General features: G+C 52.4%; 3 protein-coding genes across 3 annotated transcripts; 1 reads left to right on the top strand and 2 right to left on the bottom strand.

The window, feature by feature from the left end:
* Nucleotides 1-814: 814 nt before the first annotated feature.
* On the bottom strand, nucleotides 815-2,748 carry HER10_EVM0009995 (FAD binding domain-containing protein; the record flags this gene model as incomplete). Its single annotated transcript, XM_035479465.1, has 3 exons — nucleotides 815-1,817; nucleotides 1,878-2,264; nucleotides 2,456-2,748. The coding sequence occupies 3 exons, from the start codon at nucleotides 2,746-2,748 to the stop codon at nucleotides 815-817; spliced, it is 1,683 nt and encodes a 560-aa protein (XP_035330922.1).
* Nucleotides 2,749-4,900: 2,152 nt separating this feature from the next.
* Nucleotides 4,901-6,537, top strand: HER10_EVM0005777 (uncharacterized protein; the record flags this gene model as incomplete). The annotated part of the gene is made up of 8 exons (XM_035475381.1): nucleotides 4,901-5,051; nucleotides 5,129-5,154; nucleotides 5,220-5,256; nucleotides 5,315-5,385; nucleotides 5,445-5,467; nucleotides 5,538-5,697; nucleotides 5,770-5,879; nucleotides 5,973-6,537. The coding sequence occupies 8 exons, from the start codon at nucleotides 4,901-4,903 to the stop codon at nucleotides 6,535-6,537; spliced, it is 1,143 nt and encodes a 380-aa protein (XP_035330686.1).
* A 1,733-nt stretch (nucleotides 6,538-8,270) lies between these two features.
* HER10_EVM0000476 (major facilitator superfamily transporter) lies at nucleotides 8,271-10,546 on the bottom strand. The gene is made up of 3 exons (XM_035470256.1): nucleotides 10,331-10,546; nucleotides 9,814-10,173; nucleotides 8,271-9,716 (listed from the first exon to the last, which is right to left on the bottom strand). The coding sequence occupies exons 1-3, from the start codon at nucleotides 10,389-10,391 to the stop codon at nucleotides 8,452-8,454; spliced, it is 1,686 nt and encodes a 561-aa protein (XP_035330360.1). The 5' UTR covers nucleotides 10,392-10,546; the 3' UTR covers nucleotides 8,271-8,451.
* Nucleotides 10,547-16,238: the final 5,692 nt, after the last annotated feature.

The following is a 16,238-nucleotide window of genomic DNA, read 5'->3' on the forward strand; positions in this document are numbered from 1 at the left end:
CGGTTATTGAATGAGTGTACTCTGGTGCTCGTATGCGAATGTTGAGATGTTTTATGTGCCCTAATGCTTTGACCTGATAATGACGAATGTCCCATTTTGGGGATGAATCTTGCTGCTTCATCATTATAGTTCATGATGATTCTATTTGGAATTAACCCAAACAGTTACCTACAGTAGCTATCAAAATCTCTGGTCGTAAAATGTATGCTGATCTAACACGTCTGGTATATATTCACAGCCCCTTGAGTTTACTGCAAAACGAGATACTCTTTTGTACAGATACTCCAGAGATTACATTCAAGAAAGAGAATTCTACTTTGACACGATAAAGGCCACCAATAAATAGATACAAGATTGAAAATCGGTGTTTATCAACATTCGTAGTGTGATCGACAGGCTTAAGATTCTATTCTCCATTTAGTCATCTTCAAATGTCGTCTACTCAGTTTTTGTGTTTACTTTGCTTCAGCTCATGAAAGATATTTCGAGAAACGAAGCTCTTCTAGCACACTAGTGAAGCAAATGGGTGATCAAGGTGTGTATAAGAAATAGGAATTCTTCGTTGCTTTACTCAAAGCCGCTGGTTAGCATGACACTGCACTACGCCCGTTTATAAGAGGTCCCTGTTAAATTCACCAGGTGTTGTCGATGATACTAGCAACGTTGACATCCAAAAAGAAAATGAGAAATCGTCGACGCGTACAAAAGGGTCATGTCCGTGGCATATTACTATAAGTAGGTACACATTATACATTCAGAGGTTTAGTGGCGTTTGAGCGACCTTGATCTTGCGCGAGGTACTATTCTCAGCAAGTCAGCTGCTCTTGCACATGCGTCCATTATTGTCCACAGTCCAAGCCTCGCTACCGACAGCGGCCACGTTATACAGCAGACCCTTGGGGTCGTACTTGTTCTTGATGCCCAGCAGCGCCTCGTAGTTCACGCCGTAAAACGTCTCCTGCCAATCCTTCTGCTGGAAATCGGCCTCGTTGATGTACGCGCCCGCGCCGGGCGTAGCCGCCTCGATGACGGGCTGCACGACCTCGGTCATGCGCGTCTGCTCGGCCACCATGTCCTCAAAGGGCACCTCGAAGCTCCAGGGGAGGGTCAGGGAGACCTGGACGATGGAGTCGCGCCACTGGGGCAGGACGGCGTTGAACTTTGCGCTCTCGTCGGCGCCGTCGTGGCCAAAGTGCGAGACGTTGAGGCCGACGCCGATGTAGGTGACGCCCAGCTCGACCAGCTGCCGCGCGGTGGGGCCGAAGTCGGGGAGGACGGCACGGGGCAGGAGACGGCCGCCGAAGAGCTGGGTGCCGACTTGGATGTTGCCGGAGGGGAGGGGGCCCCAGTAGTTGTTGTAGTGGTCGCGGTAGCTGTCGAAGGAGGTGAGGTTCGGCTGGAGGGTGATGTTGAGCTGGGCGAGGGAGTCGGTGAAGGGCTGGAGGATCTGCTCGACCTCGGCCTGGGTCTTGTTGTAGGCCGTCATGGCCGGGGACTGGAGGAAGCCCGGGCCGAAGAAGTAGATGATCATGACGCCCGAGTCGATGATGGCCGGGAGGGCGGCGTGGAAGGCGTCAATGACTTGGTACAGCGTCTCGTTGTCGGCGACGGTGACGGCGAACTTGGCGCCGCTGACGGGGGCGTCGGGGTGGGCTCGGGTGGTGATGGAGGTGACGACGCCGTAGTTGCCGCCGCCGCCTCCGCTCAGCGCCCAGTACAGATCTTCATTCTCTGCTCTCGAGGCAGTGAGGAGCTCTCCCGTGGGGGTGACGACCTCAAAGGAGAGGGTGTTGTCGGCGGCCAAGCCGTAGATGGTGCTCAGGGCAGAATGGCCGCCGGCTTGAACATAGCCTCCGGCAATGCCAACGGTAGGACACTCTCCCGTGACGACGGCAAGCCCAGCTTCGTTAGCGGCGGCGATGGCCTCGAAGCCTTGCACGCCCGCGCCGGCCTTGAGGGCCTTGCCGGCGTAATGCTCGTCCTCCCAATCCACGATCTCGGTTCCCTTGAGGTAGTGGGTCCAGATGGCCAGGGCACCCGCACCGGTCGACCGGCCGTTATAGTCGTGACCCGTGTTGCGGATGATGAAACGCACATTCTTTTCATCCGCAAACTTGAGCGCAGCCTGGACGTCCGCGGGCCCAGAGGCGTTCACTGCGTAGCTAACATAGTTACCCAAGGTGCAAGGGACGTCTTGCGCCGTGAAAGGGTCGCAGCTGGCGTTGGCGAACAGGGGGGCCATGACCGAGGAGGAGGACTCCATGCTGCGAAGTTGGACGCGAGTCATTAGTCCTTGTCCATGATATCTCTCACACGCGCGGGACGCGGGTTTGGGTCACGCAACTCCCCTAAGAGGGAGGTGTGACTTGCAAACTGAATTTGAGCCGGAGGGAGGAAGAAAGCAAACGAGAAAGACTACGAGGTAAAAGAGACAGAGCGAGGATAGAAGACTCACTGGACTTCCGAATAGAGCCACGCCTCCTGCAGACGAGCGCACTCAGTCGCGTTGTAAGCATCGCCGTGACATGCGCTTCCCAGCGGGACGGTAGCGACCAGACGTCCCCCAACGGTCTCGTTGAGCTGCGCCCAGGTGTTCGCAGAGGGCCATCCCTCGTCTCCGGGAAGATACTTGCACGAAGGCGCCGTCGTCGTCGAGTTTGTCGAGGAGCCGCCCAGGCCCGAGCACCTGGCGGCGACGGAAGCGCTTCCGCCGGCCAGGACCAAGGAAGCGAGGATCGAGACGCGCATCTTGGCAAATGGGGGTAAGGTTATTTCGAGAGAGGAACGTGCTTTCTCTAGGCTAGGCTCTTAGCTTCCCTCGCAGATCGCTGCACAGTCCGAGCAGTAAAAAACTCAGAAAAGGAGGCGGAGGAAGGACGATGTCGCGAGAGCGAAAAGGCGGAGAGGGGGTGAGAGGGGGCCAAAAGAGACACAAAACCACTTTGGAAAAGTTTCACACGAGGCAGAGATGCTCTGATATTGTATATGCGACGCTGCCCAAAGTGGACTCTTTCTTCCCTTTACTAAATTGCCTCAATCTGTATTGCCGTCTTGTCCACTGGGTGAAAATACAAGAGAGCGCAAGATTCCCACTCAATGACCAGCACTTTCTGCGCGGTTTTGCACAATTCTGGACATGATCTCCGGGGTGGTCGTCGGGGTAAACCGCTGCGCCCCCCCGCAAGCCGGTGCCGTCTGCCGTTGGTCGGCTCATTTTTGCTGGCGATTCGTACCTTGCATCCTCAATATGCAGGCGGGCCAGCTGTTGGAACCAACAACAAATTGCGGGCATACGCAGTAAAGCCGGGGCACCACGGATACCATATACCAAGATGTGTGAAATCTCTGTCCCTCGGTCCGCCTAATCCTCGGTAAACCAGTCGAATGGAGAAATCCAAAAGCCGTGTTTCCGCTGCGAACCCTTGAACCAACGGTGTAAACCCGCACTTCTTCATCTTGGCGGTGGGAACCGCGCGCCGGGGGTGGTTTATAGTATTGAAGGTGAACGGGCAAGGGTCGCGGCGCGGGGGACCCACATCCGGGGGGTGGTCCGGCCTCCCGATTTGTCTCGCCGGGCTCGCCGCATCTCGGCACCCCTGCCCGCGCTTGACTCGTGAACGCCTGGGCGGGACGGACCTGGGTTCATCCGCGAAACCTTAATCTCGAAGAACCGGGGTTTCTACAGGTTGGAAGCCTCTGTAAAGATCAGATATCACAAAAGGCGGCCCTGTCGTTCATTTCGTTTTTTATGCCCTGTCGGTGCTTACGAACCCCAGCTTCCTAGGGTGCTTTATTTTCTTCCCTCCCTCTCTGGTCGTATCGTCGTATGTGCAATGGATAGTAGGGCGGGAACACGGGCTTTCTTGGGGAACCGATTTGATCGATCATCGATCAGATGTTCCGTCCACTGGCCCAGGCCTTGCGCGGGCCAGGAAAAGCGAGGCATAAGTTTGATGATAGACGAGCGTGAGGGATACGAGCAGTGTCTTGGATGGTGTGTTTTGCATAGTCTCGCAACATTGCGAGGGTCTCACAAACACAAGATCTTGTGGGAGACAGGCCTGGGAGGCGAGTGATAACCAGGTAGGGATGACCGCCCCCTCGAGAGTCGAGACACAGATCCAGACAAGGTGTGATTTGTAGTTTCTGTCTCTACGAGTGAGACACAACGCGCGCCGTTCGGCGAGCTCTTTGGAATTCGGAGCCATATCTCCAGGAACAAAGCCATATTCCAACAAGCCATCGCCGACGCTAAACTATGTCACACCCTGCAATAACGTCAGGACTCAGCGACTTGTCGTCCCCGCATGGTGGCCACGAGCTTAAGCTTCTGCCTTCGCCGACTAGTGACTACGCATGCGGCAAATGGGCACACACAGTCCACCATTAAAACAACGCTGCTGCATCCTTCCCGCCCGGCTGGGTGTTCCCTTTGATCTTCGTAGGCGCCGCGCCGGTGAGCCTAGCGTATCCTTACAAAGTAAGGTACGGGTTAGACACAGAGAAGGGAACTGGGGGAAATGAATAATCTTCAATTACCGCCCCGGCACATGTGGAGAATTTTGGAAAGCCCGAATCTCTCTTCAGCAAGCCACTCGCGCAATTTCGACGCCTCACACATGCAGTGCCGCAGCCGCAACGAAATGTGATGCAGCAAGGGTCTGCCACACCACTGGGTTCGGAGACGGGCTTTTATGAGTACGTGGAGAAAGAAGAAGAAGGGCAGCAGCAGAAAAATGGACTTGACCTTCTCTTACTAGTGCGAGTATACCTGGTGCGGGCTGTCCTATACTAGTCTTTAAGGTCAGCGGTCCCAGATTTTGTTAATTCGTCGTCCCCCGTCCTCCCTTCTACTGGGCTGTTTCCTTGCCGTCGACAACCGAACCTCCTGGACCCAATCATGACTGGCTGGACGTACAATACGCCTGACGATGTACCGACCGATGGACCGCGAATAACGGCAGTTTGCCTGACCTTTACCATCATTGCGCTCTTGTTGGTGTGTTTGCGGTGGTATGTTCGGACGACGCTGGTCAAGGCTGTTGGCTACGGTATGTGGGATCGGACTCGGAGGATGCCAGGCAGGGGTCTATCGCGCAGAGCAAAGACTAACAAAGCGAATCTCTAGATGACTGGGTGATCGTCGTCTCCTGGGTAAGTTAACGCCGAACTCTCTTCTCATTTTTGCCTGTCTCTTGAGTACTAATAAAATTTTGCAGCTCGGAGCTTGCGGCTACACTGTCTGCAGTGTAATTCGTAGGGAATCCCCTTCATCAAGTCGAATCCGAAAGATTCGAGTCTAACAGGAATGCAGAGACAAAATGGGGCTTGGGAATCACCAGACTTGAGGACATGCCTCCGCAAAACGTGCTTCCTTTTGGCAAGGTAAGGGGACTTATAAGCCAAAGAATCTACTCAGCATTGGCTGACTGTCATTCCAATAGCTTCAATTCATTGGCGGTCCATTGTAAGTATTTTGCAGCGCGCACAGTCAACTACAACAAAATAATACGGGCTAAGCTGACAATGCGCATCAGCTACGTCCTCGGCATCTGGGGCTTCAAAATGAGCCTGCTCTTCTCCTATCTGCGATTCTTCCCGGCCGGCGGCTACAAAATTGGCACCATCATCGTAGCGGTAGCCTGTACGATGGGACACATTGCCTTCATGTGCGTCTTCATCTTCCTGTGCACACCGGTACGTCTTTCTCGACATCCACCCCTTCTGCCGAGGTTATGTGTCGACTAACACATGGCAACACGCGACCAGATCGAGAAGCAGTACGATCCATCTATCCCAGCAGACGTAGGCCACTGCGTAGACGCAATCACATTCTACCTAACTTTCTCATCCCTGACCATCGTATTCGACGTCATCATGTAAGTCCCGCATCCCCATCATGGACCCCTTATGTATACGGTATCACTACCTCCCAAGACCCCGTCACTGATGACAGACCGTGGAAAAAACAGAATGTTCCTCCCCTTCCCCGTAATCCTCAAATCCCAAATCCAAAAACGCAAAAAGATCGTCCTCCTAGCCCTCTTCATCCTCGGCATCTTCGTCACAATCATCCAAGCCATCCGGATCCAGACCATAAAAAACCTCGTAAACTACCTCGACTCGGCCAAATCGATCCAGTGGTCCGTCGTCGAGACCTGCATCGGCATCATCATCTCCTGCGTCCCGACGCTGGCGCCCATGGTCAAGTACTTTGCCGAGCGGAGCCGCAACGCGGGCGGCAGCACCACCGGCGGCGGCGGTGCCTCGAGGCCCAAGAGTTCAAAGTACGCGCTGCAGACGTGGGGGACGAGGAGGAGCGGGATGCAGCCGCTGGGCACGGGGATCGATAACCGGGACGCGGACGGGACGTCTGTGAGCGGCGGGAGTCTGACGACGAAGCCGGAGGATAGTACGGAGAACATACTCGATCCGGGCGGCGTTGTGTCCAAGGGGAGGACGCTGCATGCCGCGACGCCGAGTGAGCCCGAGTCGTGGACGGATCCGACGGATAAGGAGAGGAAGCAGGATGTTTGAGGTGAGCATGCGAGGGAAGAGGATTGGAAGGAGATTCTAAGGCATTTTGCACATGATACCATTTTGAGATTCAAACAATTCAAAGCGAACTAGCAAGCGTGTTGTCTAGCATTATTTTGAGTACCATAGAGAAATCAAAGGGAACATAACCCTTCTTGCAAGAAACGGTTATCGGTGACCAAGATGTCCTTTGCAAGCTCTCAGGTTTCGACGTGTTTCGTTTACCTAATTTCTCATGATTTGAACATAACAAGCAACTCCAATCAAACCATACCATCGAAAGGAAAGAAAGCATGCCGGTTCCGCTTATGCCCCCGGTCACCGCTTGATCCGCATACGGGGAACAGGCCTTGATCTGTTCCGTTGCAACCATATCGTGATGCTCTCGATTTTATGCGGCGACACACACATCATGAGGTAGCATGTGTCATTGACCACCCGTACCTTGGGAAACCCAAAGATTCAAGTCCTTGCTTTGTGAAGTATCGTCCCGAGAACAAAAGTCAATTTGATATGCCTATCAGTTGCGGAGTCTTTGACCTCGCGTCATTTAGGTGGACAGGACCTGTAGAAGATAATGATAGATAGGTACTATTATAGAAAGAACGTAGTTGGAATAACTAACATGCTTAACAACAACTCCTCAAGAGAGGTCACAGAGGAACAATGCTTGAAACATATTCTTCTTCAAAGCTTACTAAGATAGACTCAGACTATTAACGCAGTAAAGATTTGCAGAAACTCAAAAAGTCGATTTATCCAGAGTCTTCACTCCTTCTATGCCTTATCTAGATAAACATGACTTACTAAAGCATCACTTGAGGAGTTCGCCATAGTATCGAATGTTCTGTTTTCCACCTACTCCATGATGCTGTCACCAAAAGCCCCCTTGGTGCTCTTGCAAAACCTGCAGCCCGTTATGTCCCGTCACTGCCATCAATCACATCATCAGACCTGCAAAACTTTTACCATGGAAGGGCTGTGACATAAGCAATAGATGAGTAACGACTTGCATCCATATGTCCGCATTACTGCACGAGAATTAGCTGACGAAGAAGATAGTACGGATGGCGTCCTCTGGTACATCATTGTCAATATCCTACTAATAGACATCTCGACATCAAGTATAAGGGCCTATGCGGTACTATTCTTGAAAAGTCTAGTAGTTAATTATATGTCATGATGTAGAGTCTCTCTTAGTAAGGTAGATATGCCGTAGCTTATACCATCGTACCTTAGTCTCTCACATGTCTTTCTGCAGCCGAGCAGAGCAAACACTGAATCCACTAACACGGGCTGAGCCTAGCTAGCTGCCACACTCATCACAAAGCTATGACCTGCGCGGGTATTACTTAGAGTTTACTTTAGCGCGGTTAATGCAACCGTGTACGTCAGAAATTCTGCCGATGTTGCGTGTCCAGATGACCATCTGATATCCAAAGCTGCCATGGTCCGCTCCGTCGTCTGTTCTCCACAGGCCGTAGACACACGTCTGAGAGGATGAAAGATCGAGAGAGATGGAATAAAGTCAATTCGTATGCGTGGCTAACTCCCGCAAAGTCAACAATCATTCGTAAATGTTGTCCAACAAAAATAGCAGAGTCGTGTATATATAGAACGCCTGCATTCCATTCTGGAAAATAGATTCATAAGACCATGAGCGCGTATATCAACACCAAAACAACAAAGATCAAATGAATATCAAAACACCCCATGATAGACCGTTACCAAAAGGCTCATTAAGTGAAGAATGTTGTCGCACAGCTTCGCACATATGCCAATGCCATTGAACGCAACAAAGGTATGGTGAGAAAGATGGAAGGGTCAAAGAAGCCAAAATAACCAGGATGGTCGTTGGAAAACTCCCCCTCGCCCCGGTAGGTGCAGACATTTCGAGGTTTCGTTTTGATCCACCTAAACAATACCATTCGGACGGCGGCCACGGGTTGATTCGATGCTGTCTCTCCTCATGGACGTAACCGAGAAACGTCTCGAAATGGCATTGTCAATCTCCACGTGGTCCACGTCAATGTGCTTCTTGGGCACCCAGATGACCTGGATCAGTCCGATAACGGCGAAGAGGGCACAGCTAAACCAGGCGGCAGCAGAACCAGCGAAACTGTAAATGATTCCCACGAGAGGCGGGGAGACGGTTCTCGCCAGACAGGCACCAGACATGGCTACGCCATTGACCTTTCCGAGGGCTTGCGAAGTGGGCGTCGCGTTCTTGATCAGGATAAGGGTGACGGGACCAATGATGATACCGTAGAAACTCTGCATGATGAGGGAGAACCAGATACCAGCCTCGGTGAGGCTTTCAGGCAAGGCAGACAAGAAGGGCAGCAGCAAATACGCAGTTGGGTATACGATGATCATGGAAATGAAGGAGCCCCAGACGCCGACACGTTCTACAAAGATGGGGAAAATGAGACCCTGGATGAGCAGTCCAAGGACACCGTTGATGGCCAGATACACACCGACATCGTGGAGGGAGTATCCCAGGCCGCCCCGGAAATCGAGTTGTCCGCGCGGATGCTTCAGGTCGGAAGGGTCGTCGAGCAGATACGTGGGCAATAGAGTACCGGCGGCCATCTGGTGGTACGAGAAGATGATGAAGGCAATTATGAGCATGACGACGGTCTTGTTGAAAGTCTTGACCTTCTTCTGCCCCGTGGCCTGGGCACGCGAGTTCAGGAGGTGTTGGCGCAGGTCTTCGGGGATGACCTTGATTGAGTGTACCGTTCCAAAGGACGATCTCCTGAGGTCAAAGTCGTGCTCGAATGGCAAAGGCAAGCTCGATTCGGCGAAGCGCGGTCGCGAATGGCTGGTGGAAATGGAACGACGCGGGTTGAAAGTCCGGATGGGTGCGCGGCGCAGGGGCGTGGTCTCATCGACGGCGTCATCATCGTCCACGGCGACGCTGTTGCGACCATTGTGGAGGTCATCGTCCTCCTCGAATTCGAGCGTCTCCTCCAAAAAGAAAGCACCCTGCAAGACGGCCAGAGAGATTGCTGCCATGGACACGAGATTCGGAAGCAAGTAGGGATTCCGGCCGAAAATGCCATCCTCAGAGAAGACCGAAGGGTAGTAGACGGCGGGTTGGGCGAGGAAACCGCCCATGGCAGAGCCAATAATGCCGCCCAGTGTCCATACGAAGGGTTGTACGGCGTAGGCCTTGGCTGTTTCCCCAACAAAAAAAAAAATCAGTACGCTGTCGTTCGCCGCAATTTGCGCCGATAATTACACCGGCATAGAGAGAGAGAGGGAGAGACTCACGCTCATGGTCGGGATTTTTGACCATTTCTGCCACCATGGTCTGCATGACGGAAACGTTGCCGTTGAGAGCGCCACCAACAAAACGGGCGAGTAGAGCGACCCAATACGTCTTTGCGAAACCAAAAATCAAACTCGAGATGGCGACACCGACGAGACCAAATAGCACGACAGGTTTGCGACCAATGCGATCGGACAGGGTTCCCCATCCCATTGAGGTGATGGCCTCGGCGACGGCGTAGGCGGAGATCAAAAGACCTGCGTAGAAACCGGCGTCTTCCTCCATTCCGAGATCCTTGACCATCTTATAGGTGTAGGCCAGAATAGAATTGAAGGCGATGGGCTCGGAGAATCGACATATCGCTATATGTTTGTGACGCGCGCGTTAGCCCACAGTCGCAGTGCGTTCCATTGAATGGCACTGGACAGCGCTGATAAGAAGAAGAGATTCCTTATCTGAGTTTGTCGAGAATGAAACGGAGGGGAAAGTTGGAAGAAGAGAGGATGGGGATGGGCGTACCAAGAACGGCCAGTTGGCGCGTAGGAAATGCTTTGGGGTCTTTTCGTTTTGAAGGAGCCATGGTAGGTATCGTAGGTATCGTGAGGGTCTCCTTTGTCTGGATGTCTTGGTGTTTCTCCTACACTTTTCAGAGGTTGGAATGTTGGAGAGAGTAGAGGTACGCAGAGTAAGGTATGGGAGGGAAAGAAGAAAGAGGATCGGGATGACGATTTTGGCACCATGTAAATTACTGCGGGGTCGTGGAGAGAGGTTGGGGCCTTCCTTGGGGGGGCCCTTGGCCTTTGCAAGTTTGGGGGGCAGCTCAAGCCGCAAATCGCAAGAGCAATGGGGAAGCAATGGCCCGGGGGGTGGTAAATGGGGGGCAATGGAGGCAATGGAGGCAATGGGGGGAGGCTTGGGAAAGGCAAGTAATTCCCGTTCTCTACTACCTAGGTAAGGTAGGTACCTACGCAGTAAGTTGTAACGCAGGCAGGTGGAGGGCAGTAGTGACTTGCCTTAGCAGCAGCAACTGCAGCAACTGCAGCAAGCACAGCGGGCAAGAAATAACGGCATTGGCGGCCCGCGACACCGCCCCACCAAAACGCATGCACCTCACCGCCTGACCGGTTCATGATCGGCGCTTGACCGTTGGCCACACACGTGCAAGCAGCAAGAAGCATCTCATCATCCTTACAGTAACAAGATCCTAACACGTTCATCATCCCGATGTCCATGCATGAGGTGTCGTCATGTTGGTGAAGCCTTGGAGATCCATCTGGCACGGCCACGTACAGTTGTCCTCGGTGGATAGGTTTCTAGGTATCTAGGTGTTGTCCAAACCTCAGAACTTGGGGTAAGTAAACAATACGTAGTCAGTTTCCTTTGAGACCCCCGAACAAGAGAGCAAGACATGGCGGATTCGGAACTTAATCTGGGGAACTTGACTCAGGCCAGTGCACTCCGTAGTCTTATCCGTAGTGTAACCGTCGCACTTGGCGGTTATTGAAATATCTGCCGCTGCCGCCGCCCGCTCGAGGTGAGGTCATGCACCGTGATACCTACACCTACTTTGCTTTGCTACTGTAGGAGTACTTAGCGACACCACAGTTGATGATCTCATCCTGCAATTCGAATTCGCCCCCATTTCGAGCATCCATACATCATAACACAGCTCGCCTCAGTCGCCTCACCCCCCCAAATAGCAAAACCAATTGACCGACTTGATGTTAGCGCAAGCTCCTTTTCCCTTAGTTGACAAGGACTAGCAATGAGGCTCGTCTCACGACAAAAGTAGTGCGACGCTCGGGACTGTCCTTTTTTTTTTGTCCTGCTCGAATCCGGCCTGTCTTACCTTGGACAACGACAGACCGGTCACCCAAGGGAGGTAGTAAAGCAAACAAGCCTCAAATTCGAGTCTGCAGTTGTGCGACTTTTCTCTCGTGTAAATTTCCGGAGCCGAACCTCCTGCCGTTTGGGGCCTGCCTTACCTTCCAACATGCTTACCTTGGGTTGACTGCCCGCACCTTGGAGCCTCCTTCTTGGACCTTCCAATTTGGAGGAGTTGGAGATCTCAGAACTGGCGGTGTGCTCACAATCTCACTAACCATCCATCCCATAGGCAATCTCAATCTCAATCTAACTCGACTCCAAATTTAGCTTCCGAGCAATGGACTGCGCTAAATCTCAGTCCAACTTACCTTAGACTGCTTAGGTCTGACATCGTCATGTTCTTAGACACCCTCCCCTGAAATCAACGCCATCATCTACCCAGTACTCGGTGCTCAGTATTCATTCAGCCAAGCGCGACGCGCCTTTTTCCCCTCCAGCCAAATATCCCCGCCTCAAAAGTGCTTGCATCCCGGAAGCCGATTTACCATTGAGACACCCTTGAGCCGTTTTCTTGTTCACTGGCAAACTGTCACAAGCTCTTTTGAGCTCATAGCACGCATTCGTCCTGAGCTAGCAAAAACACCAATTGATGATATGCTCATGTTCGACTTTCAGTGTCCAAAAACTCGTGCTACACCTTCCATGGCGATCCAGATGACCCATCTCAAGCAGAACAACTGGCATTCCTTACGTCCGTTTGAGAGAAGCAAGATTCATCTCATTGATACCATGTTCATCACATACGCTTTCATCTCCAAGCCTAGGGACATTTCAGGGCTCACTCTGCAGCATCGCATACACGATGTAGCCCTTCCGAGCGACCTAAATGAGAAGGCCAGCGTCATTGTTAGCGGTGAATTGGTTTGCAAGCTCATTCAAATGTCCGCGACTTGAGTGGTTTTCAAACGCCATCGTCTGTATTCTCCGGGACTCCCAGACTTTGGTAGTGGCCCGATTGTAGACTGGACAGAACTGGCCTCTCTATGACGGGCAACAGCTCCCCGTCGAAGACTCGGATCTTATGACCAGCCGCCCTGCGGGCAAAGTTTATCAACACAAGACTAAGTCGTAGGAATTCAGAAGCTTATGTCGTTCCTCTTGCGGTATCCGAATGCTCCTCATGTCCGCAAGCACGATTCAATCTCTTGCCTTTCAGTCCCCCCTTATCCAGCATCTGAAGGCGAGACACGACTCCGGGTTGGACGCGGACCTGAGGACAAGGAGTATGGAATGCAACGCGCAGGCGATCAAGAGATATATTCAAGTCTCATTACTCTCCGAAGTCTGCCTTTATCGTCGTGGCTGTTTTCCCATTACCTGACATTAGATGAACACATCGAAGCACGGAAGCAGGTAAGCAACTTCCCGCGTGCTCCCGCCCGAAGGCCATGCTTGCGGCGCCATCAGGAAACAGACCCTAGAGCCCCCTCCTTGAGCCTCGCATCGCATTAAGAAGGGTATGTACCAAAAGATACGAATGGAGCCCGGATCGTTCCAGACATCATTCCCTTGAGTCACCACAACGAGTATCTGGTAGCTACTGTTCAAGCACTGATTCTTCAACATCTTCTGCGGCTTTTGCCAAAGATCCGGACAAGAGTCTTGCCCCGATCTTGAAAAGTTTAAAGGTTTGCGTCGATGGATGGATATTCTGATCCGTTATCTGGACCCGGAACTGGTTCGTTCCCAGCGAACCCCTTGACGGCGGACGCGCGCCGCTAGGCAGGGGGCCAGGGTGTTGGTGGGACAGATGGATAACGCGGGGAAGCAAGGGTCGGGAGCTTGAAGGTGACACTTGAAAAACCCAGGCAAATCTTCTCAAGAGCCTGGAAGAGTCCTCATCTAGATCGGATTGGGCCAGTGGTGGATTTGGCCTAGAAGCCTGAAAAGGAAAAGAGGATCTAGTCTTGGTGAAGCCCATGCTGGAATGATTCTCGAATCCCTTCAGCCTCTAGCAATGAAGAGTCGCAGTTTCATGGGCCTTGTGTCGATAGTAAGCTTTGCTCTCCATCGAACGTAGTGGGAAACATGAGAGTCCCATCGTCTACCTACTCTACGGTCCCTGCGTCATTGCCTATCTCTATCCTTCGTCACCAAGTGGTGAGTTCTCTTCCTCCTTTAGTACATTTGACCTTACCAACGCCCAATCCCTACATCGACTACGTTATTACGCCGTCTTTTGCAAAGCATTTACTGGCCGAAGTAATCAAGACGCACTTATCGTATCGAGGGAGTGTCTAGATGCACATGTCTAACCCAAACCTTGCTCCCCACTGCGCCCTTCTTGAGGAATGTCATGAGCACAACAGCCGGAATAGCAGTCGCCGACCCAGCACCAACCATGCCGCTTCCAAACCACGACCTGATATCCGCCATTGTCTACGACCTGTGACCAGAGCCTTTTACTCTCGCCGAAGAAAGACTTGAGGTTTTGCTGCATGGTTGGGATTTGACTCACTCGGCTCTCCAGCATCTTGGAGTCCAAACTATATCGTGACCAGTCCAGCGTTATGCAGGAATTCCCCAATGTCTGTGGCCAAAGAACCAAGAAACCTCACTGGTGTTTGTAAAGGCGTCTGCCAAGCTTAACTTGCTGCCAAAGTCTAGAACAGAACTCCTCAACACCAAAGACTGAGGACCCACGAAAGTCTATGCCGACGAATACGGTTAATCATGACGAAACCGGGCTCCAAAGGCTCTGGCTATGGAGCCAAGTTGTGAATGCTCATCTAAAAGCATAACATTAGATCTAGCTCTATTGCTTTCCTCCCACTCATTGCAACTCACGTCCAAACGAGCACACAATCAAAAGCCCGGGAATCGCAACGAGTCTGAAACTCAACCGATTAGAGTCCAACGACCTCTCAACCGAACCATCTCTTTCAAATATTTGCCGATGAGCTCTCCACGAGGTCCTCGCGCTGTCCCTCATGGAGGACCTCTCACTCTTCGCCATCATGGCCATCACCGCCAAAACGCCCTCGCCCTACCGAAAGCAAACGCCTACAGACACATATTCACCCAGCCGAGCAAAAAGACGCGCTGGTTCCAGGTCGTAGGCCAAGGCCGCTGGAGATTGAAAGGCGCAGCCGCCACTTCGGCCCTCGTCGTCGACCACGACTCCCCGCAGACTCTCTCCTCTCACGCTCGAGGCGGCGCCACCTTTCTAGCCAAGCACGCGCGCAACGAGCTCGCTGACGTCGTTGCCTCCTCGCAGGACGATGAGTTGTTCTACTATGGCGGGCTGGATCTTGGGAACCACGATTGCGGACGACACGCCAGGAACCGACACCGTTTCACGTCATGCCCTGGAGGCTGAGGGTGTCCGGTGCGATAGGAATATCATCGTGCAGCCGTGCTGGAAGCCCGATGTCGAGACAGGGCGTGGTGATGGCGTCCCTCCCCCGGGCGAGAAGCGACGTCGTCGTTAGAGAGGAGGGGAGACGATGCTCAATTCGACGAGAACGAAGCCTTTTGCACCGGCCACGATCAGAGGCCGTTGTCTAGATGTATGTTGGAATCCTCTATTCCATTAACATCTTTTGGAAGTTGTTTGACTGTTGAGACTTCCACAGCAGCTGCTGCCGAATCTGTGATCAACTTCGATGGAGCTTCTCTTCTTCTCTTATGTGGGATATTTTCGAGATTCTGGCCATGAAGTCAGGGTTTGACAGAAATTGTCGACAAAGAAAAAGGGTAGACAATAATGATAAATGACCAGAATCGAACACAAACAGACACTCCGGTTGTTTTCTCTACACATAGTAGGCTAGTTGCCGCCGATGAGGCGCACGATATCGTCTTTGATTTTGTGAGCGTTAGGGCGATGCGGGGAAGGAACCTCCCGACGCCATTTTCATGTATGTGATGGTGACCAGCCCGCAAGAGGGAGACTCCCCGTCCCCGCGAGATGACGAGGCGTAGACAGTCGGGATCTGATTGAGACGCTCGTCTCGGTGAAGGAGCAATGGAATCTTGAGAATGGGCATCATATCTTGTCTGCTAGCAACGTAAAGTGCCGGATGGCTAGTACGGCTTGTCCAGCATCTCCATAACGGATTGCGAGCCCATAGCAAGTGTCATAGAGATGGGTTCGAGCAGCCTCTCCGACAAGATCAACACTCGGGTCAGGCAAGAATGGATGCTATATCTTGCGCTGAGCAGGCGTGGACGACAGCAGAGCCAGAGCTTGAGCTGTCACGGCACTTAACGTGACAAAATCCCAAGATCTGAACACCTTAATAAGCCGGTGCATTTCACATGGGCCATACTAAGGCAGGCAATTCTACTCATCAAGAGTGACCATCAAGTATTTACGATGGGCGAATGTATGTACGCTCAATCATTGCGGTCCCCCTCACGTGCCCGTAGGCCGAGGGGCACCGCACCCAAGATTGTTCGCTTCCTTCTCCATTTCGATCTCCACGTCCGATGGTCCTGGGTCCAGCAAAAGAGCGAACCTCTCAACAGACATTTGTTTTCACGAGAACATGAATGTTTTATTTTGCGTTGTTCAATAATGAAGAAGAAAGGAGGAAAA

Source organism: Colletotrichum scovillei, assembly GCF_011075155.1.
Source record: "Colletotrichum scovillei strain TJNH1 chromosome Unknown Contig00008, whole genome shotgun sequence".
Classification (NCBI taxonomy): domain Eukaryota; kingdom Fungi; phylum Ascomycota; class Sordariomycetes; order Glomerellales; family Glomerellaceae; genus Colletotrichum; species Colletotrichum scovillei.

Bases quoted from the DNA above. Each gene is read 5' to 3' on its own strand.
- HER10_EVM0000476 (XM_035470256.1), bottom strand. From the start codon at position 10,391: ATGGCTCCTTCAAAACGAAAAGACCCCAAAGCATTTCCTACGCGCCAA. The intron at 10,174-10,330 runs GTACGCCCATCC...ACAAACATATAG, and splicing joins GCGCCAACTGGCCGTTCTTG to CGATATGTCGATTCTCCGAG. The intron at 9,717-9,813 runs GTGAGTCTCTCC...TTGGGGAAACAG, and splicing joins CAAAAATCCCGACCATGAGC to CCAAGGCCTACGCCGTACAA.